At 39.7% G+C, this 26,243-nt stretch overlaps 7 protein-coding genes across 18 annotated transcripts in view; 4 read left to right on the top strand and 3 right to left on the bottom strand.

Moving 5' to 3' along the window:
- Positions 1–80: 80 nt before the first annotated feature.
- Positions 81–4,342, bottom strand: LOC104815912 (protein ABC transporter 1, mitochondrial). Its single transcript, XM_010544528.1, has 8 exons — positions 3,564–4,342; positions 3,184–3,409; positions 2,769–2,921; positions 2,443–2,601; positions 1,968–2,127; positions 1,680–1,789; positions 1,117–1,233; positions 81–786 (listed from the first exon to the last, which is right to left on the bottom strand). The coding sequence occupies exons 1-8, from the start codon at positions 4,148–4,150 to the stop codon at positions 385–387; spliced, it is 1,914 nt and encodes a 637-aa protein (XP_010542830.1). The 5' UTR covers positions 4,151–4,342; the 3' UTR covers positions 81–384.
- A 616-nt stretch (positions 4,343–4,958) lies between these two features.
- Positions 4,959–7,925, top strand: LOC104815911. Of its 3 annotated transcripts, XM_010544524.1 has the most exons (4): positions 4,959–5,044; positions 6,536–6,759; positions 7,130–7,297; positions 7,498–7,925. In XM_010544524.1, the coding sequence occupies exons 1-4, from the start codon at positions 5,005–5,007 to the stop codon at positions 7,702–7,704; spliced, it is 639 nt and encodes a 212-aa protein (XP_010542826.1). In that variant the 5' UTR covers positions 4,959–5,004; the 3' UTR covers positions 7,705–7,925. The 3 variants fall into 3 exon arrangements, with proteins under 3 accessions (XP_010542826.1, XP_010542827.1, XP_010542825.1); XM_010544523.1 differs by lacking the exon at positions 4,959–5,044 and having other exon boundaries at positions 5,931–6,759; XM_010544525.1 differs by lacking the exons at positions 4,959–5,044; positions 7,130–7,297; positions 7,498–7,925 and adding an exon at positions 7,022–7,123 and having other exon boundaries at positions 5,891–6,759.
- Positions 7,926–9,108: 1,183 nt separating this feature from the next.
- Positions 9,109–10,500, bottom strand: LOC104815910 (putative expansin-A17). The gene is made up of 3 exons (XM_010544522.1): positions 10,251–10,500; positions 9,753–10,074; positions 9,109–9,641 (listed from the first exon to the last, which is right to left on the bottom strand). Exons 1-3 carry the CDS (start codon positions 10,375–10,377, stop codon positions 9,332–9,334), a joined length of 759 nt encoding a protein of 252 aa, XP_010542824.1. The 5' UTR covers positions 10,378–10,500; the 3' UTR covers positions 9,109–9,331.
- Positions 10,501–13,097: 2,597 nt separating this feature from the next.
- Positions 13,098–15,883, bottom strand: LOC104815908 (cathepsin B-like). The gene is made up of 11 exons (XM_010544521.2): positions 15,654–15,883; positions 15,166–15,219; positions 14,932–15,012; positions 14,658–14,814; positions 14,544–14,548; positions 14,367–14,441; positions 14,155–14,280; positions 13,832–14,050; positions 13,641–13,754; positions 13,502–13,537; positions 13,098–13,401 (listed from the first exon to the last, which is right to left on the bottom strand). Exons 1-11 carry the CDS (start codon positions 15,729–15,731, stop codon positions 13,267–13,269), a joined length of 1,080 nt encoding a protein of 359 aa, XP_010542823.1. The 5' UTR covers positions 15,732–15,883; the 3' UTR covers positions 13,098–13,266.
- Positions 15,884–16,616: 733 nt separating this feature from the next.
- LOC104815907 (ribosome production factor 1-like) lies at positions 16,617–19,280 on the top strand. 4 transcript variants are annotated; one of them, XR_772218.1, is made up of 12 exons: positions 16,617–16,953; positions 17,054–17,134; positions 17,272–17,367; positions 17,494–17,577; positions 17,666–17,735; positions 17,854–17,936; positions 18,077–18,156; positions 18,270–18,368; positions 18,464–18,575; positions 18,653–18,742; positions 18,835–18,976; positions 19,158–19,280. XR_772218.1 is itself a non-coding variant. In XM_010544520.1 (11 exons), the coding sequence occupies exons 1-11, from the start codon at positions 16,708–16,710 to the stop codon at positions 18,871–18,873; spliced, it is 1,080 nt and encodes a 359-aa protein (XP_010542822.1). In that variant the 5' UTR covers positions 16,617–16,707; the 3' UTR covers positions 18,874–19,280. The 4 variants fall into 4 exon arrangements, 1 of the variants encoding a protein (XP_010542822.1); XR_772217.1 differs by having other exon boundaries at positions 19,155–19,280; XR_772216.1 differs by having other exon boundaries at positions 19,102–19,280.
- An 823-nt stretch (positions 19,281–20,103) lies between these two features.
- Positions 20,104–23,373, top strand: LOC104815906 (uncharacterized calcium-binding protein At1g02270-like). Of its 6 annotated transcripts, none has more exons than XM_010544519.2 (11): positions 20,104–20,373; positions 20,469–20,573; positions 20,724–20,828; positions 20,977–21,082; positions 21,474–21,694; positions 21,784–21,860; positions 21,955–22,069; positions 22,180–22,305; positions 22,410–22,520; positions 22,701–22,782; positions 22,863–23,162. In XM_010544519.2, exons 1-10 carry the CDS (start codon positions 20,140–20,142, stop codon positions 22,740–22,742), a joined length of 1,242 nt encoding a protein of 413 aa, XP_010542821.1. In that variant the 5' UTR covers positions 20,104–20,139; the 3' UTR covers positions 22,743–22,782; positions 22,863–23,162. The 6 variants fall into 6 exon arrangements, with proteins under 6 accessions (XP_010542821.1, XP_010542817.1, XP_010542818.1 ...); XM_010544515.1 differs by having other exon boundaries at positions 20,110–20,373; positions 22,675–22,782; positions 22,863–23,373; XM_010544516.2 differs by having other exon boundaries at positions 20,112–20,373; positions 20,478–20,573; positions 22,675–22,782; positions 22,863–23,373.
- Positions 23,374–23,513: 140 nt separating this feature from the next.
- LOC104815905 (putative transporter arsB) overlaps positions 23,514–26,243 on the top strand; it is a 2,939-nt gene continuing 209 nt past the window's right edge. The window contains exons 1-4 of one of the 2 annotated variants that reach the window (XM_019202802.1): positions 23,514–23,726; positions 24,080–25,423; positions 25,494–25,683; positions 25,953–26,215. In XM_019202802.1, coding sequence (XP_019058347.1) covers positions 24,290–25,423; positions 25,494–25,683; positions 25,953–26,215 — 1,587 coding nt within the window. In that variant the 5' untranslated portion in view covers positions 23,514–23,726; positions 24,080–24,289. Of the gene's footprint in view, positions 23,727–24,079; positions 25,424–25,493; positions 25,684–25,952; positions 26,227–26,243 lie in introns of those variants that run through there. The other variant, XM_019202803.1, reaches the window with a different exon arrangement.

Genomic DNA, 26,243 nt, shown 5'->3' with positions numbered 1-26,243 from the left:
TCTGCATTGTAAGTAATGTTCACACATTCGTACATAAAGATCAATCTAAAGTTATTATGAGTCATCACTCTATCCTCGCCTGTGAAACAAAACTCAACGTTTCATAACAAAGCATAATCGAAAGGAGTCAAAAACATTCTGTGATCTCCCCCCGAATTATTACAAGAATCGTTTCCGTCGCCTATCCTACAGTTCCCTGGATGGTAAACATATAAAATGGATCCACCACTGAATAGAACCCTCTTCTGCAATGTGTATATATTATATGTATATATTTGTATACATTACTCTCTCACGTATATCACATGCATTTAAACATATATGTATATATGTATTCCGCACCGAAATCAGAGAGAGCAATGTTAATAAATAAAAAAATACCGTCTATGAAGAAACCGACCCACTTGCGAGAATTGGATCTCCTCTTCCTTCATCGAACCGATGGTTCCGGTACAGGTCGAGCAAGAGCTTCCGGCACTGTACAACGGCTCCAAGCTTGATGCAGGCCAAGAAGGCACCTGCCAGCTTCCGGTGAAGGCTGTAGGCTTCGTCGGGAGGTGGCGTGAGCCGGTGTTTCAGCATGGTGGCTCCGAGGTTCGAGACACTGTGAGTGATGTTGTTGGCCCGGAAGTCGTAGCCACCAGGCTCGGCGAATGGGAGCCCCACTACGAAACCGGCTTGGACGTGTGCGTCTATCATCACCTCTGATTCCATCCCGGTTAAGAACCCGAGACTCTTCGACATTTCTATCACAGCTTCCCTGTCTTTATCCGCGCATGCCATCACCTGAATGATTCATATTCTGTCACATGTTAGGCAAAAATAGGAGATAGATCAAACTGAAAAAGAACCCTCTTCTGCAGTGTGTGTGTGTGTATATATACATGTACATTACCCTCTCTCACGTTCATTTATGGATAAATGGATGTTAAAATCGGTATACACATGAATAGGGAGGTAGATCAACATGGATCACTTCATGCTCTGCATCCGGGATTACTAAAGTTTATGTTCCCGATGATTAACTGAACCGATTAACATAGGTTTGCAATTAGGAATTTTTTTAGAGTATTTCATGAAAAGTAACCAGAGGAAATAGTGATAAGAAAGTTTTACCATCTGTAGGTAGTCATCCACAAACTTTTTGGGGTAATCCCTGGCTGCTCCAAAGTCAATCAGATTGATCGTATTTGTCACTTCATCGTACATGAAGTTACTCCAGTTTGGATCGGTCTGCATCAGAGAAAGGATTTATCGTTTACTTCTCTGTTTCAGCTTCAGAGTGTGGAAGGAACATAATTAAGGTGGATTGGAAATGGAATATTCTCAACGGAATACTCTGATTTATACCATGGGAGTCAAGCACAGCCACCCAAAGTCATAAAAAGAACAAATCTAAACGCCAACCAATATGAAAGCAACATGAAAAGTTGATCAATGAGAAAACTATAATTCGGTCCAAGCGACCTAGGGAAAATGTCTTCCATGACCGATGATGAACTAATCAAAATCACTCGATAGATCTATTAGTGAGCCAGAATTAGGGAAAAGGCAACGACTGTTCTTGTTCTAGGATCATTCAGGAATCAGGAGAATGAAAAAATTGAATCTCACGAGTTGAATTTGGAAATTTCGAATCAGTGTGACAGGAAGGTAAAAAAGGTTTAAAGAAGCAAAACCTGCATGAAGCGGTAGACAAAGAGCTCCTTTAAAGTGAGTTCCAGCAGTTTTGCCCCCACATAATCGCGTGTTTTCTGGTCTAACAAGGCCACTTTGTCAATGGGGATTCCTGTAACAATCACATATAATTCGGTATAAGACTGCAGAAATGAGATTATACATCTCTTTAGCCATTGCACAGGGCGAATAGACTATGCTGGTACAACATTACCAGGACAAATGAGAAATATAAAAATATTGAATTTCTGTTTAGGCAATCTAAGAATCCAGAGAAATGAGTGCAGTACCAGAAACAAGTTCTGTTGTCAGAACCCTTTTGCTTGAGATTTCATCTATCACAATTGGGACATAAAACCCTGAAGTGTCAGTAAGCAAATCACGGAAGCGTTTCTGATTGGCTGCTTCCAACTCATAGTCACACTCACGAGCTAACTCTTCTTTAGCAACCTGCAAAACATCCATGATGAGCACAAAGGATGCAATAGTGTTCTGTTTGAACGAATCAACTGTTTCTAAAGCAAAACAAGTTTTCATGTATGGTCGAATCGAAGTGTTGAGGAAAATTATCCAAGAAGAAAAACTAGTGGTTCGGTCTGTACAAAATGAGGGAAACAAATGAAATCTTAATATTAGTATCAGAATATATCAATGTGTTCTGCTTAACAACTTAAATATTTTGTTCTAGGCCCGTTATGTCTTGCAACTTGTTATAGATTTCAATTAGAACAACCAAAGAATTTGCTCTGTCGAAGAGAACAATACCTTGATAGCTCTGTCCAGAAAGAGTCCCTTCGGAATCAAGTTTGTATAATTTAATAGGAGCTTGACATTATCGATATCACTTTCAATGCTGTTGGCGACACCAGGGTACTGAATCTTCATTGCAACTTGCATTCCATCTTTTGTGACAGCTCGGTGCACCTAAAAATTGTTTCAAGGGAAAATATGAGAGGGTGATGTATGATATCTGAAGGATGATGAATCACTACTACTATTTATCTTCTCTAACAATGCGGAATTATAACTGAATGAGGACAAGAATAATCATACTTAAGCGTGTAACTCAAGTGCAGCAATTGCTGCAGTACCTGGCCAATGCTTGCTGCTGCCAGTGGTTCATAATCAAAACTAATCAAATTAGATTGCCAATTTGGACCTAATTCAGCATCCAAAACTTGATTAAGTTGGCTCTTAGGCATCACATCAGCACCTTGACGGACAATATCCAGAGCGGCCAAGATCTGAAAAGATCCTACATGTCAATATCATAATCCAGGCATTGTGCTTCCAGAGAGAAGTACAACATGGTTTTGGAACTACCGTCACACACAGAATAGTCCTAATTTGCAAACTGAAGAAGCTAGTGGAGCGGGAAAAAAATGCATCAACAAACACAAGTACTTCCGGAAATAGTGTAGTTTAACGATATAAACAAATAATTAACAGCCGGCAAACTTATTAAAGCAACCAATCCAAATTATGCTAAGAAGAAGATTGCTCTACCGGAGGAGGAACAAGACTCTCATCCTGAATACTCAGCATCTGCCCCACTTTGAGTGCAGCCCCACGCATTCGGCACAAGCCAAGGGCCAACCTTTCTGCATTTTTCTCGGACAAGAAAGCTGAGTACGCGGATTGCTTGTCTTGGGAGCTTGGTGTACCATAAACAAGCCTCTTAGTAGCTTCTTGAAAGGTTCCCAAGGCAAGACCAGCTCCTAGACCAGCAAACCTTCACCAATCACAAACTACTGTCAGGAACATACTTGTTTATGTCCAGTATTGATTCTACGCATTCCGTTTTAGAAACGGAAATGAATGATAGTGGCCGAGATAATTGTAATTCTATCAATTCTATCATCCAATGGGATCAGATAACGTCTCACCCAAGGGCTCTTTGGAAGGGGGTTGACGGAACTCTCCTTTCTCTTGGCCTCCGCCTCTTCACCGGCGCCACTGCCGGCGACGCTGCAGCCGCATCTCCTCCATCAGCTTTAACTCCAGTGTTCTTATCGTCTTCCAAAACTTTTACCTCTTCTTCCCTCTCTAAATTACTAGCCTCACCGGTATTTTCATTTCTCAAGGTTTTCGAGTCAACGGCCTCCTCTTCAACTCTATCCCTAGCGGTAAATTCATCACTCTCCCTCCTGTCGATGAATTCGGCAGTAGCAGATCCAACCTCAGGCGCGAAAGGTAAATCCCTGTTCTCCTTTACGTCATCCTTATTGTCACCATTATCAAAGTAGACGACGGATGATTCCTTGGGAACACGGCTCGATAACTCGCGAACCTTCCCGCTGGTGAGTCCCGCCAAGTCCGTGGCGGTAACCAAAACCTTCTTCGCCGACGATGCGACTAGTTTCTCGAGATCTCCGTTTCGCGCGCTTTCTATCTCCGGCGAACGATTACAGATCTCCTTGGCGACAAGCGATAGACCTTTCAGGAGCCTACTCAGGTGCTTCGACGAACTCATGATCAACGGGTGACGCGTCTACCAGAATCTCAGACTCGTTCGAGCGTTTTCTCCGATCGTTGCTTGGACTTGGGCATTAGGTTTGATAATTGAGAATCTGGAAAATGCCTCAGAAGACGAAGGTAGGAGAAGACGACCTTCAAAGTCGGAGGCGGGCCGATGAGAAACGAAGGTTTACGTGGGGATGGAATGACCAGAAACTGGAGAGCCTCTGTCTCAGGGCGAGGGTCCATCTATGGATCAACTCCAGGCCCATTGGGCTTTCTTCTTGTCTGCAAACATAGGCCCGTTGCTAGTATTTTGTTATAATTACTATACTGATATTATTTTTTAATTTTACAATATCATATTAAATTTGCATATATGTGTGTGTATATATATATATATATATATGTGTGTGTGTATACTATACAGTCTTGAATTTTAAGTTAAGACTGAAGTTTAAGATCTCACGCTACAAAGATTTTAAATTGACTTTTAGGTACATTGTATTTTGTTAATAATTATTTGGAAATCAAAGAGAAGAATATAAACGGTACAAATCCAAATGGGAAAAAGGAGAAGAATAAGAAAGCTTTTAAATTACTACTATACACTGAATTACAATCTCATTAGTAATTATCTACACACACAAAAAAGCATAATTTAATTAAGGAGATAATGAATAAATAATAATATTTCGAAACATGATTAAAGGAAATGGATTTGGGATTAAAAAACAATTTCCAAGTTGGCATCTGACAACAGTAAAAGCCATTTGTCTTGTCTATAAAAATACTTGAAACAATTTCAGAATTGGGGAAACGAATCTTAAAGATTTTTTCAGAGGAAGAAGAAGAAGAAGAAGAAGACGAATGTCCCTAAGAGTTCAAGATCAAGTCGAAACCCATGAAGGTATACGTTTTCCTATTTTCTCATATAAACCTCAACTTCAATATAAATTTAATATCATTTACTGCTGTTTATATGTGTGTGTATATATATATATTGTTTAATCTTCAAAAAAAATTTATCTTCTCATCGAAATCATATGATCTCAACGAGAATAGAGAGAGTTCGATTCCCTTGTAGAGAATAGACGCTTCATCCTCTCTCTCTCTCTCTCTCTCTCTCTCTCTCTCTCTCTCTCTCTCAGATCTCCGAAAGGCTCTGACTTTCTTTTTTCCCAGTTGAAAAGTTTTGATTTTATTTCTGTTGAATTAAATTTCCGATCTTATAGTATTGATTGATATTTTCAGATTCTATACGTGAGTCATGTTTTAGTAGGCAACCATTATTGTAGAAAAAGTGCATTAATCATGCCCAGATCATTCTTGTAGAGATTATCATCATTTAGATCTAGCATCGATAATAACATAGACATTATTTTATACATTATATTCGTATATCTAATATAAAGTCTCTGTTTTACAAAAAATATCATTGTCATACAATTATACAGTAGTTATTTTAAGCATATAATTGACGAATAAAGCCTACACCAGATTTGTATATTTTAAAGACCTGCGAAATACTTTATTATGGTTATTATTGTTATTATGAAAATATAAAAGCAAACACCTAACCCCTTTCCAAAAGTATTATATATTTAGATGGTTTAATATATATATATATATATGTGTGTGTGTGTGTGTGTGTGTGTGTGTTTTCCAAATTGATGATGATGGTGATCATTTCATTAACCATATATATCTATCTAAAATATCTTAACATATTTTAAAACTATTTAAATAATTTATTCAACGTAAGTTTTTAGTAAAATACCTATAGTTTCATCTAATCTAATATTCTCGTAAACGATAAGATATGAAATTCACCCTTACATGGAATAATATGGGCCTCTCTCATTTTCAACAACTTTTCCGGGCATCACTATAAGGCCATTTTCATTTCTTATAAATGGGTTTACTTATAGGCCCATTTGTTATTGATTAATAATAAAAGGCCCTTTAAAAAGCCCAATAAAGCCCATTAAGAGTTTAGTTGAGCAAAATGACAGGCCTTCTTTAGAAACCGGAGATCCAGAAGAAGAAACCATGCGATCATCGTCGCCGATCGTACTGGACTACTCTTCTCCTCCCCCTTATCCTCTCCTCCGCCACCCTCGCTCCGCCGCCGTCGCCACCACCTCCGCCGCAGTTCTCTCGAGATTCCGCCGAAGAAGCCATAATTCCGCTGAAATCTCGCTTTTCTCCTACTCTTCTTCTTCCTCCTCGAAACTTTTAGCTTCCTCCCACAGATGTTCATGTTTCTGCTGCCGGCTAAGCCGCGGTTCTGAACCGGCCGTTCCGGATGAAGATGACGATGATATGTACCTTGAAGGCGATGGTGAGAATGATGTAGATGATGATTACGATAATTATTACTTGGTTGATTGCTTGGCAGATGGGAAGACGGAGGAGGAGTTGCTTGGCGAAGACGGCGTGTTCATCGAGATAAAGAAGCTGGGGAAGAATTCGAGGCGGGTTCGGTCCAAGGTCGGGATCGAAGCGAGTCTAGATTCCGTTTGGAACGTTCTGACGAGCTACGATAAGTTGTCGGACTTCATCCCGGCCCTCGTCGCCAGCGAATTGATCGAGAAGGAGGGAAATCGCGCTCGTATTTTCCAGGTTCCGTTATCGTCCAGTTTTTCACCCACTGGATTTTGTTTCATGTTCTAAAATTTCGATGGAAATCTTTCAGTTTATCTTGTCTGGAAGAAGTTTGCATTGCATTTTTGAAATCTCCAAAGTTTGAAATACAATTCGAATCAAATGCATTACTACATCTTGGTTCAATGTTGCATTAAAACCTGTGATTGCAGTTTGGCTTAATGATCTTGTTCTTGTGGTTGTTCATTTGTGGAATTCCTTCTGAGTTACTTTTGGATAGGAACCATATGTTGAAGAATGCATTCTCGGACCGATTCACTTCAACACCATATGATGGATACATCACATTCTCAAGGGTTTTGATTCCATGGTTCTGTTCTTTAATCAGATTGGACAGCAGAACCTAGCTTTGGGTCTTAAATTTAATGCCAAAGCCGTTCTAGATTGTTACGAGAAGGAGCTTGAGATTTTGCCGAATGGGAAGAGACGTGATATTGAGTTTAAGATGATCGAAGGCGACTTTCAAATGTTTGAAGGCAAATGGTCTATCGAGCAGGTAACACATACTCCTTATATCATATGTTTTCTAATTCTGTGTCAAATCGAACAACCCTTTATGTGATCACTATCACCATTTCCATTCCCGGGGTTATTCATCTTTTCTTCCGGGTTGGCATTAGATACGTGTGTAAGTTCGTCATCTAGAATATCCATCCAGTCCATGTCCTCTTGAGCTGTTATTATAATTGCTTGCAGTTGGACAAAGGAAATCCAGGGGTCAGTTCGAAATCGGAGATTAAAGATTTCAGGACGAAGCTGTCGTATGTGGTGGATGTACAGCCAAAGCCGTGGTTACCTGTCCGACTGATCGAAGGCAGGCTCTGCAAGGAGATCAAAACAAACCTTACTTGCGTACGAGAAGCTGCCCAGAAGTTCATGGAAAGTGCTCTTCAAGATCTTTGATTCCTCCAAAGCCTGTGTTCATAATATGTCAGCTGTTGCAAGTCAGAGAGAATCAATTCAATAAGCTCTTACTTTTAGTTGCAATGGCCAAGTTGCTCGTTGCCCTTAGCTTCTTTTGCCTCATTCTAAAATACCCTTTTTAGAAAGAACCATTTTTGAACATGGGGAATTCCCTCTTTTCTGTTTTGAAATAATATCATTAATTATCATTAATTCCCTTATAGTATGCACAATGAAGGGTCGCAGACAAAAAGAAAAGAACGGGAATTCTATCACCAAAGCCGAATATGATAATGGGCTCATCACACGTATAGGGCTCTCAATACGAACGTCCAAAGGAACTGCCTTCGATGAAGAAGACGCAAAGCAGAATGCGTCATTAGGGTTTCAGGGTTCTTACCTCTTTTCGCATTGATGAAATGCGTCAATTGTTTTCGACGGGTAATTTAAGAAGATAAAAAAGGATCGATTTTTGTTAATGGGCGGGTTTGGCAGATTGGCACTGGGAGAGAAAACTGGTAAATCCCTGCCTTGCCTATGGCTCAGGATAGAATTTGAAAGGTGAAGAAGACAGACAAGAACGAAGGGGATGGAGAGACAGAGGAGTTGGTGTTGCAGGGAACTGCTGTCTTGATTGAAGATCCCAACATGTAAGATGTCGATTAACTCGTGCTTTGTCTTTTTATGTTCGTGTATTACTTTTAAAGCGATTGATCTTTTGATTAGCTTGAAGGAATGAGCGACTGCTATCTAGTGTTCGGTCTCTCTCTCTCTCTCTCTGTGTAGTTACTAAGGTTTAAGCACAATGATCACGAGGAACAGTATACTGCATTAAGTAGGTTGTTTCACATCTGATGGGTTTTCTGGGTGGTTCTTTCTGTATGCTTCTGTTCTTGTTCTTGTTCCAGGCTTTCTATATGGTTTTCCCGTGTTTCGTTTCGTGGTTTGGCTCTGTATTTTATTGATCGACATGGACCGGAATATGAGATTGTCCGACTGTTTTCATGTTGGTGGTGTTTTTTTACTGCTTCAACAGGGTGAAGTGCATTGAAACAAGAATTGGTGAAGAAGAGCGGGAAGAATCTTAACACTTCAGATCGGGTTGAGAATGAACTGAAGCGCGTTGAAGATGAATTCTACAAGATACCTGAGCACCTTACCGTAAAAAGACTGCCCGTGACATCGATTGTCAAAATTTTCCCGATGCCAGGTTTCATTTTAAATCCTCTGGACCATTGTCATTTTGGCTGCAAAACTAGAGCTTTGTCTGGAACCGGGTAAACATCTGTCTTTGTATAATTTACGAGTAGATATGAAGCTGATAACATCCTTTGGCTGTGTGATCATGTCATTTCGTTAGATTCTGTAAGCGTTTGTTCGAGAAGTTGATTTCTGACAGTGATGTGGTGGATAGTAAACGCTTTTTTCTTAAATTTTCATATACAGATATCTCTGCTCGAGTCCTGCCCTGACAAATAAACGGTGAGGGTGAGGGCTGAAAAAAGCACAATGCAGGCTTCTTTCCGGCAGATGTCGCAGCAGGAAAATGACGGAAAACATGAAAGATACAGAAGATATGCACGCAAGAAAAGGCGAAAACCATAAACACCGGGGTAGAGTGAGTGATCTAGAAGTTGACGTTGCTCTTGAAGGTCTGACCAAACCGCCAGTTCGAAGGGACAACGTTGAGAGCTGTCTTGATCCTCCCGTTACTGGCTTGAACTCTGAATGAGAGACTCTGACCGTTGAGGTAAGAAAGGCTCTGCCAGTTAGCTCCCCAGTTCCTCGACATAGTCTCCCATCTGTTGCTCTTTGAGCCTTTGATCCATACTTTGGAAATCTCTCCGATTCCTCCGACGTTTGAGATGAGGACCAGCTCGAAGTAGTTCCTCCCGTTGATGGTGAATCTCATCCCTCCGCTTCTTCTGCATCCGACCCTGAAGGTAAAAAGAAAAAAAACCCAGAAGAAGAACTCTTCTTAGCTTTCACTTTTTGATGATATTGGCATCGGGCAAGAACTGGAAGGGTGGGGTCTCGAGATATTTTACCTTCTGTAGAGGATGGGGACGATACCGGCTTTGTACTTGGCGATGGTGAGAAAAGCGGGCTGAGCCATGTCGAAGTGAGGTCTGGGAGGGTTGCACCATCCGCCATTGTTGCTCGGAAGGTTGAAGTTCGGTGGGCAGAAGTTTGTGGCGGTGATTGTGATGGTTTTGCCCTTCAGACACCATTGTGGCACTTTGGCCGAATTGCAAATGATCTGGTAACAGCCGCCGCAGGCTTTTCCGTCGTTGAAAAGGGCCGTACTCAGAGCCGCCGTGTTAGTTCCGTACCCGTCCGTGTACAGATTGCCATAGCCACATGCTCCACCTGCATAGGATTCAGAAAAAAAAAAGGGTTCATACAGTGTAATCTGACGTATATTTCGGGCTCTATCTTCATTTTTATGGATAGTTTCTTGCGGTGGAAGAAACAGGCAGCCATTTTAGGTTATGGGTTTCTTGGGGAGGAAGCAACGGAGAGAGAAGAGTCCTGAGGATTTTTACCCATTGTACCAGAAGCATCACTTCCGCCATAGAAGGTGGCATGAGCTTGCAACCAACCTGCAGAAACCGAACTGATCTTCGCGAAGAAGAAGACAGCGACCAGAAGAGAGAGAAGAACCTTGGCCATTTTCTTTTTGTCTTTTTGGTCTTGTTTTCGCGCTGAGGTTGGAGGAAGACGCAGGCTTCAGCAGCTATTTATAGTGATGAACACATAACGTAATTTATGTAAATTGTATAAAAAAAATAAGTTGTTATTTATGTAATTTGCAGGATGATTATAAATAAATATGATTGGTATAGTGATTGACCAAATGATTGTCAGAGGGCGAACAATACGGAATTCTCATGCACATGGTTATAAGGCTCCTCCGTTGACATGTGACAGTTGGTGATGGGAGTTGCTGAAGTAAATTATTTATTTATTCGACATATGGTTACATAATGTAAGCATGTATTAACCATGTTATAGATCATATATGACATATATGTGTTAACTCTAAAATATATAAAACTATATCAATTTTTTGGTTCAGATGGATCCAGTTATTTGTGGATTTATAGCGTTATTATTTTACATAGAACAGTCGTTTTTGTCATTGTATTTCGTGAATGAACCGATTACAAAAAAAAAAAAAAATCAATTTGTCAAAAGCAATGATATATGAACAAAGCTATAACAATGGGAGAGAATATTCATACACTACAAATCCAGTTTTTTTTTTGGGTGGATTACAAATCAAGTTAAATATAGTAAAGTCATATATATATATATATGTATGTATGGGGCAAGTTGTCTTAAATATTGGGGAATTTGTCTGAAGTTGGAACGTGGATTATGTTGACGGCAATGGCTGATAAGTGCTCCACTGCTCCTCCTTTTGGGAATATTACTCAAATAACCCACTTGGGTCGCAGCAATTTCAGTGTACACCACCGAAAAAAAAAAAAATTTTGCGACCTTATTACGACTAATATATAACTAATATACAACCTATTACGACTAACAAACTACTCTTATTTTGGTTGTATATTAGTTATATATTAGTCGTAATAAGGTCGCAAAATTTTTTTTTTTCTGGGTGGTGTACCCTGAAATTGCTGCGACCCAAGTGGGTTATTAGGGTTAAAACCCCCCTCCTTTTCTCTTAAGTTCCGTGGTACGTTTAAGGACAAATTGAAATAAAAATAATTCGATTTGATTGGTTATCAAATGATTTGAGATTTTTTTTATAGGTGGACTGCCTTTTTTTTTTTAATTCAAACCAACAAGTGGTTGCAGGTTTTCTGTAACCCTAAAATGAAGTCAATGCTTAATCAGATGACATATATATCTTGGACAGTTAAACTTTTACGTCAAGCATGCATTATATGTACGGCAATATTCTTAACTTAACAACCAAGAAACAAAAGTTTAAAATCTACTAATAATATTAATATTTTTTATTGTTGATAATAATAGTCTATATATCTAGTAGATTAAATACAAATGAAAACTCCAAACTTCATAAGTATATATTGTTGATGCTCTTAATATTAACAAAATTGATTATACAAATATGTATATTAACATAATTGCAGTCTATCTATAATTCCGATATTAGAAATTCATTCAATAAAAACCACGATATAAAAATGCTGAATGCTCATTTTTATTAGTAATATTTAAGTATATACTTTGGCTATCTTGATAAGCATTTTTTTTAAAGAATATATTCTTCCGCCCACCGGTATTGATAGTTATGGACACTATTTAATGGTTTTATAACAATATATAAATATAATAATTTGTACAAAAAAAAGGATAAGTATATAATAGTAATAAAATCGAAAAGTCAATCGTCAATATAGGTACGTAACACTATCACTAAATGCAACACAATAGGAGGGCTAGTATGAAGGCATATCAAAGGGGCAAGCTCACGTACTTATCACATGGCTGATGCCATCTGTATGGTAGCACATGCACTCATCCAATCATGAAATTCATTTGTATGCATAAAGAAATATTCTGTACGACCTGATTGATAAAAACGTACAATTATATATATATATATATATATATACGACTTAGTATGAACTATGAAGCAATATGTTATATTCCGAGCTTTGACCGTATGATTGAAGGGTTCACCGCCAAAAAGCTACGCTCTTATGAACTAATTTTAATTCGTATTTTTCATTAAGTATTAATTTCTTCTAAAAAAAATATATTTCTATTCTATATCAATAAAAACCTATAGATCAATTCAAGATTGAATCACTAACTTGTAAGAGACGGAGCAATAAAAACCTATAGATATTCAAATTGCATTTTTCTTTTATCTAGAAGATATAATCGGATTAAAAATACGATTAACTTTCGAATTATCAAAAAAAAAAATTGTAGTTAGGAAAAAAACGCCCAAGTTTGTTTTTTCCATGTGTAAATTCTATCAGTGGGCACGTGTTTGCATAATGTAGAGAAACAACCCATGAGTTCATCATGTTGGCCCAATAGCATCTTATAAAAGCCCAACCTAGTATTCGTATGTTGGTCCAATAGTCTGGAGATGATCCCAAATACACGAAATTTTGTAAAAGATGTTAAAAAATACGTATTTTTAATTTAATAAATAAATATATTAAATATTAAAATATGCCAAACAATTTTTGAAATATAGATTAATTTTTTATACGAAAATAAATGCTAATCTATATATAAAAAAAATCGTTTGTTATATTTTAATATTTGATATATTTATTTATTAAATTAAAAATCCTTATATGTATATATATATTTTTGTTACAAGGTTGTGTATTTTCATGAAAATTTTCGTAAACCAAATGCCTTTTCTGTTGAAGCAGAGGAAACTTAAACGAGGTCTTTTATTCCAGTAGCAAAACCCCACAGACAAGAGTTCGAGATACAACAGCAAGAACCAGAAGCCATGATAATGTATAACGTATAATATACTAACAGGAGGCGTTTTCCTTTTCAGGGGATCAAAAAGGAACCATTCTGAATCACGTCGTCGTTTTAAGCCGATGCAACCCAAAGATGATCCGAACCAGCGATTTCCCGAGCGAGATTCTTGCTCGAAGGCAAACCCGCCACTGCATCCTCCTCTATTCCGCACTCGTTCGTCCCTCTCCTGATCTTGAAGTATCCTTCCTGCATTTTCCCACCAACCCAATTGTTTTTCTTACATTACATTCATCGGCTATTCAACAACAATGGTTGGTTGGAGGAGAGAGAGAAACTTTAAACTTACTTCACCCCACCCTCTGTTCCATTGGTTTGCCATAAGCTGTAACGATTCAAGGCGACAGAGAATGAGAATTTCCAGATTTTTGAAATGAAAATGACCCGAAAACATGTGAATTTCCAAGTGGTTATATATGTATACATACCCAGTAATCTTCACCTTCCTCCGAGGTTCCCCAGCCGATAAGCTTAACTGCGTGTCCTCCAATGTTACCGCCCGTTATGTGCTTGTAAACACCAGACTTGTAATGTGCAAAATCCTGTACAATGCGAGCAAAGCCACATAAGAAGCAAGTTCTCCGTCCAGGAAACAAAATATACAATCAATTTAACTTACCTCATAAACGGTAAAGTCGACCTCAACAGGCCCGTTCTTGTAAACTTCTGCCATTAAATCTTGTGGGTCAGAATTGATTTTGTAAGCACTAACACTAAAGTGTTTCGATTCATTCCACAGCTGGTTCCCGTCAACGCATTTCCTCACGCATTCTGGGGTTTGATACGCCGGTTCACAACCCGGGTGAGAACAGCCAGTATTGTCAAAGTACGGGTCACACTGAATCAAAGAACCATGCAATCAAGCATTCAATTAATCGAAAGAGGTTCATAACTACAATCTGTGTCACTTCATGGTCTGGCATCTGCAAGAGAAATGGTTACCTCTTCTGTGACAACACCCCGGTACTTAAAGTACTGCCAGGCAGAAATGGGGTATCCACCATCACAGCCATCACCGCAGAGGAACCCACAGCATGCTAAGAGATCGTTAACCGATAATGGAACATTCTGCATCGGCAAGACAGATTAAATCAGCTACCATGAAAGATGTAATGAACCATCGATCTCGGCTGTATGGTAAAAAAATGGAATACCATGCCAAAATGGATACAGAATCTGTCTGATAGCGATTCAACTGCAGCAAATGCCCAGCAAGAACCACAATGACCCTAAACAAGCCAAAACCCAAATGCCATCACTGATCTGATCACAGGTGCTTGATAGGGAAACCTAAAGTTAGAAGACGGTAAATGAGGTTTACATTTATTTACCTGATCTTTAGTGAGACAGTTGAGCCAGAGGGTTCGACACAAGTTAAAGTCAGTAAATCATGTTGCCAATTAATAAAAAAACATTTGACATGAATTTGGAAATCTAAAACTGACCCAAGATCCTTCCGATGGTGGTGCACTGAGGCCAAGCAGTTCTTGCATCAAATTCTTTTGGCAGCTTCAAGGATCTGTCATGGCTGACGATAGGCACACCCAAAAGTTCCTTCTTTGGTGTCGGTTTCACCCCGAGGAGGCGTTTAAATTCTGCAACCTGAACATACAGAAGCAAAACACCAAAGCTAGAAAAGTTCAGGAACAAGTATAAGCATGAGTCCATAATACACAGATGGATTTCATCTCATAAGAGAAAGCAAGCCAGTAGGCTCACGGTGGCATTGGAAAACCGGTCATTGATGGCAGCTTTCCATCCGGCATTCGGGTTTTCATTTACTTGCTTCACAATCTCATCCTGCAAAGAATGCACTTTGACTGAACACTCAAAAGAAGAAAAACAACAAACAGGCAAATAAAAGTCTAAGAATCTAATCTAAATCATCCAACCTTTAACCAATTCAAAGAAACAGCTCCCGCATGTATTCAGTCATAAAAGCATTGGGAGTACCTGAAGAATCCGCGAGTTCAGCTTCAGCTTGGAAAGACTTACTGCAGAGACACCCTGATTCAACAAAGATCACCTACTTCAGGTAAAGCACTCTCTACTGATGGATAAACATAATAGACTGAATTTTGCTTCTCCCCTTCTACTGACAATGAATTCAATTGCCCAACAACTTATCCAAATAACGATTCCACTCAAGGAAACAAGACAAAATCCGAACAAGTCACTGCTTTTCTTAGAAAGGTACTGTTTTTAAGATACTGTAATTGATAGATTCACTTGAATTTTACACTTTACTCTTCAAAAGTCAAAACCAAACCAAACCCAGGAAAGACGGATGAACAACCGATCAGACCCAAAAAAGGGTTAAAAAAACAAATCAAACCCACGAATTAACAGATCGAACTGAACGTATCACGAACATTAATAATACTCGATCGTCCTAAATAAACTAAACCCAGAAAAGAAGAGGATGCAACTTTGAAGCTTACACGCAAGCTAAAGCACGATACAAGCCCTAGAAGCAAGAACACGGAGACCAGTCGGAGTCTGATACTTTCATTAGCCATGAATCTCTTCCTCTCTCCCTCTCTCCGTCTCCTGGACGAATCAATAGATATTCCGAAGCCGTCGGAGAGAATCTCACCGGTGGGGTCTGCTTTTATAGAGAGAGAGAGTCAGAGAGAGAAACCAAGAAGATGGGCTTATCTTTTCGAGAATGAGAGAGACATTTCTTGGAAAAATGAATTACCCAATGACATGACAGTTTCAGGCAGGGAAGAACTTTTGGCGAAGAGATCCTGGCCGTTGATTGGGTCATTCTGGAAAATCTAAACCGTTCATGTGATCTTACCCTGCCACGTAGTTGTAGATTTTTTCGTGAAATTAATTTCCAAAGTTATTTTATTGCTGACATGCAATATAATCGTAGAATAATTTGTGTAACAGTGCGTAGATCCACTGTCACATTTCACGTGATTGGACCATTCTCCACGAAACCTCACGAGTCACGTATCCCAATACAAATTCATGATTCGTATAATTAAATGTCTACTTGGTTAATAATGGAATAATTTAATATAAAAATCTAATATTTATTATTATTTTTAAATCAAACTCGAACTGAATATAAACTGATCATAATATCGAAAATTTCTTAATGAGAATTTTTACCAACCCAACTAAAACAAAATAAATTTAAAATAGTTAGATTTTTTTAAAATTAAATAACTGAACCGAATACCTGTTTAGAAACCCGCTTAAAAGACAACATTGACAAACCAATAAATAAGCGGAAACAAAAACTTATGTCGTGAAACGGCGCCGTTTTAATCCTGGACCCCATATAAAACGACGTAGTATAGGTATAAAGCTTTCGAAGCCCAATACCTAGCCCAAGCCCAAACTTAATAAGCTCAAGACCGAACCTTAACCCCCCCCCCCCTCCTGAAAGTTTGCTCCTCCGGCTTTGTAAACCCTAACGTTCACCGGCTTCTTCATCTTCGATCAACGCGAATAGACAAACAGGATACATCGGTCGGAAAAATGGGAGGTAAGAGGAAGAAGAGCGACGGTGAAGCTATGGAAGCAGAAGATAGCGAGAGAGCGAGTACCGGTGGGGAGGAGAAGAAGAAAAAGCAGAAGCAGGAGATTCTTCCGTCCATGATAAAGAACAAGGAGAAGAGATCTCAAGTATACGCCAAGCTCAGGCACGAGAAGAAAGTGGAGAAGAGGAAGAAGATTAAGGCCCGTGACGCCGCGGAGAAGCGAGCTCTTGAGCTTGGCGAGGAGGTAGTGAACTGAGGAAATTAGGGTTTTTGTTTTTTGATTGGTTGTTCGGATTAGGGGCTTCGACCGTGCTGTGTAAATTGGTTCTCGTTTTCTCGTGCAGCCTCCGGAGAGGATAGTCCCCCGAACAATTGAGAATACTAGAGAGCAAGACGAGACTGTTTGCAGACCCAATGACGAAGAGGTATCTTCTGTTAATTTCTCGTTTCGTGGAATTTGAATTCTCCTGCATCCTTTGGCTGTTGTTTGGTTTCAATTTGTGCAATTCATGTCATAATTGCCAAGTCGTGTCACTGAGTTTCGATTATGTCTCAATTGCAGCTGTTTGCTGATATTGATGGGGATGAATTTCGTCCAATTCTAGGGCATGAGGTTACACCGAAGATCCTGATCACAACATGTCGTTTCAATTCTACTGTAAGAATCTTACACATTAGCTGTTGTCTGTTATATGCCTTACATGAGGAATTCCGTCAATTATATAAGATATTGATCACAACACGAGGATTTGTTATTTACTACTGTATTTTTTGTGGGTTTCAGAGGGGGCCTGCATTTGTATCGGAGTTGCTCTCTGTTATCCCGAATTCTCATTATTACAAGAGAGGAACGTATGATCTGAAAAAGGTGCTGCTTGTTGTGTTTATATATCCCGATATAGTTAAAGTCAGCAAGTTGAATGTGAAACTTAACAATTATTTCTCGCATTATGCAGATCGTAGAATATGCGAAGAAGAAAGACTTTACATCTCTGGTTGTGGTCCATACGAACCGCAGGGAACCAGGTTAGTTCCCCTCCATATTTCATACGTTGACGTGTATATCCATATTTCTACCTTCTATATTCATCTCTGTACAGGTTGTGTATTCTTCTGTTTAAGAAAGTTTGTGATTAATATGCAGATGCTCTCCTTATCATTGGCTTGCCAGATGGGCCTACTGCTCATTTCAAATTATCGCATCTTGTTCTGCGGAAGGATATAAAGGTATAAGCTTTTTTCTCTAAGTTTTTTTTGTTTGAGTTTTTGCGAAAAACGGTGTTTAAAAGTTGTGTACCCTACCCTGTGTCTGATACACTGGCTGAAGTTTTTTAGTTTAACTAGTGAAATTTTTATTACCATTACAGAATCATGGGAATCCTACAAGCCATGAACCGGAGATCGTGTTAAATAATTTCACTACACGCTTGGGTCATCGTGTTGGCCGGTAGCTGTTATTTTCAGTCTTTCACTTCGTTGTAAATCTTTTCTTTGCAAGGATGCTAATTGCACGCTCTCGATCTTGTCAGTCTCATTGATGTCTTGTTTATGATTTTGCAGAATGATACAATCACTCTTCCCTCAAGATCCAAACTTTCGTGGTCGGAGAGTTGTAACATTCCACAACCAACGAGATTTCATATTTTTCCGACATCATCGGTATGTTGCAATCTCTCTGCACCGGTCTTGAGGTTTGTCTGCTAAAAACTCCAACCAGGGAAAACATATTTCTAACGATATGCCATTTGATTCAGTTACATCTTTGAGACCAAGGAAAGTAAGCAAAGCGATTCAAAAGCAAAGGGAGCTGGCAATAACAAGGAAAAGGATGGCATAGCTCGAGAAAAAGTAATAGCTCACCTTCAGGTCAGTACACATTTTTCGCACCCTCTGCTTTTACCTGCGATATTTTGTTATGAAACATCATAAAAATTCTGTGGCAGGAATGCGGTCCGCGATTTACGCTCAAGCTGATAAGTTTACAGCATGGAACTTTTGACACCAAAGGCGGAGAGTATGAATGGGTTCATAAGGTGAATCCGTTACATACATTTGATTTGGACTGTCTTGAAAAACATATCACTAGCCTTGCTAATTTATCTTATATTGTTTGCCGATTTCTCAGCCTGAAATGGACACAAGCAGGAGGAGGTTCTTCTTATGATCCGGTTCTTTAATGAACAATGCCTTTGGTTTCCTGTGGGGGCAAAAGTCAATACAATTCGACCAATTTTGTAGCAGAGCAGAGCAGAGCAGACCATCATTTGGTATATCTGGACAACCCTTTACTATATTCTTTGTATTTGTCCCTGATATCATGCCATCTTTTTATGCACAAGAATTGTTCTTTGTCCTGCTTATCGAATCCCTTGTTTTTTCCATAATCGATTAGGTCAATTTTCTGTGATGGGGTATTTATCCGAATCAGTATTTTCCTTCTTGTAGCAGACCCGGAAACAAAAATCAAGAGCTATAATTATATTAGAATTTGTCAATCCAGACATACATACACATATATGTGCGTATGTGTCAATTTGTATGTATTCATGTAATTGTATTACTATTTGCTTATGCCGTGTGGGTTTACATTTGTAAATCGGCCCACAAGCCCGTTTTCTATGGGCGCACAACTCAACTGGTTCTGTAATCGAAATTTCTATTTCCAAAAAACATATGAGCTCATGCAATTGAGGATGTGGAACCGGAAGATAGTTAACATGATTCCGTAAGGAGAAATCTGAAGGAAAATGCACCGAAAATTCGTTGAATAGACACAGTAACTACCCGAACCAGAAATCAACCGAAAATAATTCCAACTAATATTTATATACATATATATATATATATGTATGTATATATTTAACAAGGGGCGGAATAAGTATGCATGTATGTCCGGACAATAAACAAGCAAGGGGCGGTTTCGTGTTTTGGTTTTTCTGAGAGCCATTGGCACACGTAAAGGTCGAATCTTTCCGTTCCCCGGAAAAAGAAAAGTTGTCTTAATTTAATAAATAACCGGATATTAATAATCTTCTCGACCCCTTCTCTAAGGGGAATTTTACTCAAATAACCCAGTTGGGTCGCACCTATTTCAGCGTACACTATTGAAAATTTTTTTTTTTTAATTTTAACCCACTTTTCGATTAAAAAAGTCCGAAATATCCTTTTCTTTTTATTTTTGCGACTTAATTACGACTAACATATCACTGATATACAATATGATTTTTTGCCACCTTTTTTAGAATCAATTGTAATTATATTTAGAATCAATTACGAAGTCGTAATAACGAAATTATTTTCGAAAATCGTGTATTCATTAAGGTAATTTCGTTTTTTTTTTTTTAAAGTGTTTTGTTTTTTCTAGGCGTGAAATATAGGTGCGACCCTACGTAAAATTCCCTTTTCTCAGTTCTAAATACCCAAAACCCAGATGCAAGATTCATATCGAAGCCATCGTAGTCGTCGTCTTCTTCTTCTTCGCAATCGCAGCCCCACGGTAATCCTACGGTCCAGATTCTTCCCTCCTTACCCACCACCACTCTCCAGAACTCTCTCCTTCTTCTTAATCTTCTTCTCCTTTTCCTCTCTGATTCCTCTGTCCATCTACTTCTTCGGTTCATCACTGCCATCGCCGTCCGGAGGAAGCAAGGCAGATTTCGGTATGGTGCGTGAATTTTTGTTTCGATGTTTCCGATTCTTCTTCTTCTTCTTTTTTGAAGTTTTTAGGATTGTTTGAGATGTGATGATGGTGGCATTTAGGGTGTGCAGAGATTGAACTCGAGTTTGGCTACAATGGGGGAACAAACCGTTTCTTGTACCACTTTCAATATACTGGCTCCTATCTATAAGCGGCTCGATCAACAGGTTCTTTTTTCCTTGCCCTTTTCTCTCTTCATCTGTTATTGATTGATGTGCTTGTTGATTCCAGCGAAGAATTTTGTTGTTCAATAACTGGGGTTTTCAAGATTATGGATCCTTTGTTTTTTCAATTTTGTCACTGGGAACGTGAAACAGAACCAGAGTATCCGAGAGAGTGATTTTCACGCTCGGTGGTTTGATAGGAACCAGAGGATTTTGGATTGGTTATTGCATGATCGGTCTTCGATTATTTGTCTCCAGGTAATATATTCATCAAAGTTCTAACCTTTACACCTTTTTCTTGTCTTTCTAATGTGTCTTTGAAGTGGGTCTGACTTTGTACCAGTAGTTGAATCCGTAACATTGCTGACTTGGCTGTCTGAACATACGCAAATCCTTTTGCCAACAGGAATTTTGGGTCGGAAATGGAGAATTAGAGCGTATGTACCGAGAGAGACTGGGCAGCGGAGGTTACACTACTTTTCAGCTGCCCAGAACAAATGAACGTGGAGATGGTAAGTTCCTTCTTCATTTTCTTCACGAAATGGCTCGATTCTGTAGTTAGGAGTGCGTTATTTCTGACTTGGTTATGAATGATCTCGAGATAGTTATTTGGGCAATCGAAAAAGCATAGTTCGATGGCGAATCAGAAGGGAATAAATATGTGTAGCTGGAAAGAATTCCGGGTTTTGAAAGGATGTCGGTCTTTGCTGTTACTATAATATTCAATGGTGCATTGTTTGTATGCTGTCGTTTACTTGTTTGGACCCTCCAATGTCGAAATTCTGTGCTATATAGGTTTAGACTCTTGTATAATATCGCCTTCACCCCCATGTTTTCTCTTCCATGCTATATTTGCTCATCTCACTCGAGAGGGTTTTGCCCTTTTACTTACTTTCTTTACAGGTCTTTTAACTGCCGTTCACAAGGATGACTTTGAAGTCGTGAATCACCGTGAGCTGCTCTTTAACGACTTTGGAGACCGTGTGGCTCAGCTCTTGCACGTCCAATCGGTTGTTCCATTTTCGCATAATGGAAATGAAAAAGTTCGACAGGAGTTTCTCATCGTGAACACCCATCTGTTGTTTCCTCATGATTCTAGTTTGTCCATTGTAAGATTGCATCAGGTACAGTCCATCCATTCCAGATTTTTTTTTGCTTTTTTGATGTTTGTTTCCGGTCGTTGCTAATTTTGTTGTATCGGCTAATCTTACAGGTCTACAAAATTCTTGAATATCTGGAGACGTACCAAAAGGAAAATAAACTTGGCAACATGCCCATTATTCTCTGCGGGTGAGAGCTTCTGGACTCGTGTTCTGTCTTAAGTTATTATGTCCCTCCATGCATATACTGTTGTAATCTTAGTCTCCTTATTATGTTATTACAGTGACTGGAACGGAAGCAAACGTGGGCATGTCTACAAATTCCTGAGGTCTCAGGGTTTTGTATCGTCGTATGATATTGCTCACCGATACACTGACAGTGATGCAGATGCTCACAGGGTAGATTTCTTCTTTCAGACAACTTTTTTCTCTTGCCTCCTAATCCAGGTCTCATCTCTCATGTCGTAGAAAGACTTATCGTTAAAAGTCCTCCCGTTTCTTCTTTTCAGTGGGTTAGCCATAGAAACCACAGGGGGAACATATGCGGAGTCGACTTCATATGGCTTCGTAACCCTAACAAGTCAAGAAAACCGTTGAAAACGAGTTGGGCAGAGGCGGCTTTTGGTATAATCAAGGTTAGGTTTATCTGTTTGATTGTGACCCGGAGAATATTTTCTCGTTCTTTTTCACGTCTTTAAACTCGAAACCGCCCCTTTTGATTTCTGTTGTTGGGTTTCAGTATCAACTCCAGAAAGCTTCCATAACCGAGGACAAGGCCTTTGCATCTCTAAGGGGCCGTAGCATCAGTGATTCTGTGACATACCCAGATTTTTGTGAAGCGCTTCAGAAGGTGAAAATGAACTTAGTACTAGTAGTTTCTTTGTATCTCTTTCGAGGTTTAATCACTTCAAATGGAATTATGAAACCGAGGTTTTACTAACACGTACAACTTCGAGACTTTCTCTCTTGGCTAGTTTAGTGATGTGTAAACTCTTCCGTTGCAGGTAAATTTAACGGGTCTTCCTTTCAGGCTCAGCTTCGAGGACACAAAAGATCTGTGGCTTCGGGCTGATCTCGATGGAAATGGCGTTCTCGATTATGAAGAACTTAAGGTAAGTCCCTTATCAGTTCACATCATCATAGTCATATCATCAAAAGCCTCATAGACTAAGCGCTGTAATGTAAATACCAGAGGATTTGGGACATGAGATTGGTTGATCAAACTGAATACTGTGAAGAGGGTACGGAAACGGTAGAGAACGCTGAAGAAGAAGCGATCGGTTTCAAGGTGAAGAAGGCACTTTTGTTTCCCCGAGAGGCGGAGAGAGGAATGTGGCCGGAGAACTACACTCTGTCCGACCATGCCCGCCTCACTGTCGAATTCTCACCAGTCAGGATGCTCTGTAGTTAAAGCCCTGAAAAGGTTTTGGACAATAACACAATGTTAGTTACAGTTACAGAAGACAGAAGGAAGTAGAGACAGGTCGGAAACACAGGTTCTTGTCATCTGTATCGTTTTCTTTGTGACAGAGAAGCAAGGACATGCTGTATAAAAAGGTTGTCATGGTGATGACTCTGTTCTCGAAAACCTCAAACCTTGGAAAGTTTGGTGATTTATTGTACGGAAAAATCCAATGAACTCTAAAATCTCTGTAAAAAAGAAAAGAAGGTTTTGACTTCATGCTACGGGATTTCTTATAATATCAGCGTTCTGGATATTAAAATCACCGTATCAGATACAGGAATCTTACCAGTTACTGGGTTGATTTATTTATTAAATTTCATATATTAAAAATAATTAGAGAATTATGTATATATGGGGCTGGAGAAGAAGTCAAGTGTCCTCCCTGGTGATAACAATCGGACCATGTGTCTCTTTTTATCCAAAACGTGATCAATCATTTCCAATTCATAAAGGAAAGGCGAGCAAAACAAGATCTGAATCACCGAACCCGCAGAGGAAGAAGTACCCATAAATTTATATTCTTCAAAGAGGAAGCTTTCGCGACCTTTTTCAGTTTCAGTTTGCAGTTAGTTCATCATCGTACTAAAAAAGGTAAGGTCGGAAGCCTTTCTCACCATTCAGTTCTTCTGTCATTCACTAAGATCATTGACTATTATTTGCCAATCGCTTCCGGATCGGTTTTCCCTGAAAATCTTTCATGGGTTTTCTGTTTTCTTTGTAAATTTTGAGACTTGAAGCGAAAAAGCAGTGCAGGTGATCGATCGCTTGTTTGTTTGTTCTTCCGGCAAATTTTATGGGGTTAGATGAAGTGTTCACTTCGAATTTTGTTGCCCTTTTTTCTCTTTCTTGTCTTGTACAGAAATGATTCTTAGAGGAAACTTGAAAAGGTTCAGAATGTTACTGATGGATCGTAATGACGTTAGTGTTCTGGTTTTTTTCAACAGAGTCTTCAAATTTCTCTGCGATCTCTTTCCATTCATCCGACATGATTCCGGAGCTCAACTTCGTCTGATCGTCTCATTTCCCATTAGGGTTTTCACCCTCTTTCTCAGGTAAACTCAGGATGTTATCAATCTTAGATGTTTTCCTCTGATAAACATCCTTAGCCTGGAGGCGGACTTAAACTAAGATTCGAGCTTGTCAAAGCTTCGAAAATGGCAATGGCTCCGGAGATCAAACTGGTTTTAGGATCTATAGCCTTTGCTATCTTCTGGGTTTTAGCTGTTTTCCCTTCTGTCCCGTTTCTACCCATTGGTAGAACCGCCGGTTCTCTTCTTGGCGCAATGCTGATGGTAATCTTCCAAGTCATAAGCCCAGAACAAGCATACTCAGCCATTGATCTCCCGATTCTCGGTCTTCTCTTCGGCACAATGGTTGTAAGTGTATACCTCGAAAGAGCCGATATTTTCAAGTACTTGGGCAAATTGCTTTCTTGGAAAAGCCAGGGACCGAAGGACTTGCTTTGCCGAATCTGCCTGATTTCTGCCATTTCAAGCGCTCTTTTCACCAATGACACTTCTTGTGTGGTTTTAACCGAGTTTGTGCTGAAGATCGCGAGGCAACAAAACCTCCCTCCACATCCATTTCTACTCGCTCTTGCCTCGAGTGCTAATATTGGGTCTTCAGCCACTCCGATCGGGAACCCTCAGAATCTTGTCATCGCTGTCCAAAGCAACATCTCTTTCTGGGAGTTTCTTCTCGGGTTATTCCCTGCGATGATTCTTGGTATCGGTGTGAATGCTTTAATTCTTCTTGGTATGTATTGGAGATTGTTATCAGACCACAAGGATGAGGAAGACGTCCCCTCGGAAGTTGTAGCCGACGAGGACGTGACTTCCCATCGGTTTTCACCTGCTACATTGCCGCATTTGAACTCATTAGGCTCTGAAGAATGGAATTCGAGATTGAGTTCTGAAAACCCTAGCATGAACGGCACTCCAGTCCACACCGACACTCTCAGGAACAGAACGGTATCTGTTGAGAGCGAGATTCACCGGGAATCAAATGCATCGAGAGAAACAACAAACAATCCTTTCCAGAAAGAAGACGAGACAGGGTTGTCAAAGAGAATCTCTTCTGTGGATTCAACCCCGGAAAATTACTTCAGAACAAGCAATTGCTGCGAGGAGAAGTGGAAAAGAGTCTTGTGGAAATCATGTGTTTATTTAGTCACCCTTGGAATGCTCATATCTTTGCTTATGGGTCTGAATATGTCGTGGACCGCAATCACAGCAGCTCTTGCTCTCGTCGTTCTTGATTTCAGAGACGCCCGGCCATCCCTCGAGAAGGTACATTCTACTATCCTTTTGCAGGTACTCGAGTTCAAAATCATAACCATGAGCTTCTGTGTGGTGGCAGGTATCATACTCGCTTCTGATATTCTTCTGCGGGATGTTCATCACAGTGGACGGATTCAACAAAACCGGAATCCCCACGGCTCTCTGGGATTTCATGGAGCCATATGCAAAGATCGACACTTTCAGAGGAACCGCAGTTCTTGCCCTTGTCATTCTTGTACTGTCGAATGTAGCTTCCAATGTACCAACCGGTATTGTCATGATCCCTAGAACCTTTCCATGTTAGCCCATCACAGAAAGTGAGGTCTTCTATGCAAATGAATCTAAAAGCTAGGGTTTTTCTTGATGGGTGTTCAGTGCTTTAGCTGGGAGGGTAGAGTGGCTACTTCTTTATGCAAAAGAAATCTAAAAGTTAGGGCTTTTCTTGATGGGTATCCAGTGCTTTTGCTGGGGAATAGAGTTGCTTCTTCTTTAAGCAAAAGAAATCTAAAAGTTTGGTTTTTTCTTGATGGGTATTCAGTGCTTTTGCTTGGGGGTAGAGTGGCTGCTTCGGCGGCCATGATCTCGGCAGCAGAAGAGAAGAAGGCGTGGCTGTTGCTGGCGTGGGTGAGCACTGTGGCCGGAAACCTCTCCCTGCTCGGGTCAGCGGCCAATCTGATAGTGTGCGAACAAGCTCGACGGGCTTTGCATTTGGGATACACACTCACTTTCTGGAAACATATCAAATTCGGTCTTCCTTCCACTCTCATTGTCACAGCCATTGGTCTTCTCCTCATCCGGTGACTACTCTCTTCTTACCCTATGCAATGTT

Source organism: Tarenaya hassleriana, unplaced genomic scaffold (assembly GCF_000463585.1).
Source record: "Tarenaya hassleriana unplaced genomic scaffold, ASM46358v1 Cleome24, whole genome shotgun sequence".
NCBI classification, from domain to species: Eukaryota; Viridiplantae; Streptophyta; class Magnoliopsida; order Brassicales; family Cleomaceae; genus Tarenaya; species Tarenaya hassleriana.
The sequence above is the reverse complement of the archived record's forward strand: the minus strand, read 5'-3'. Positions and strand labels throughout refer to the sequence as shown.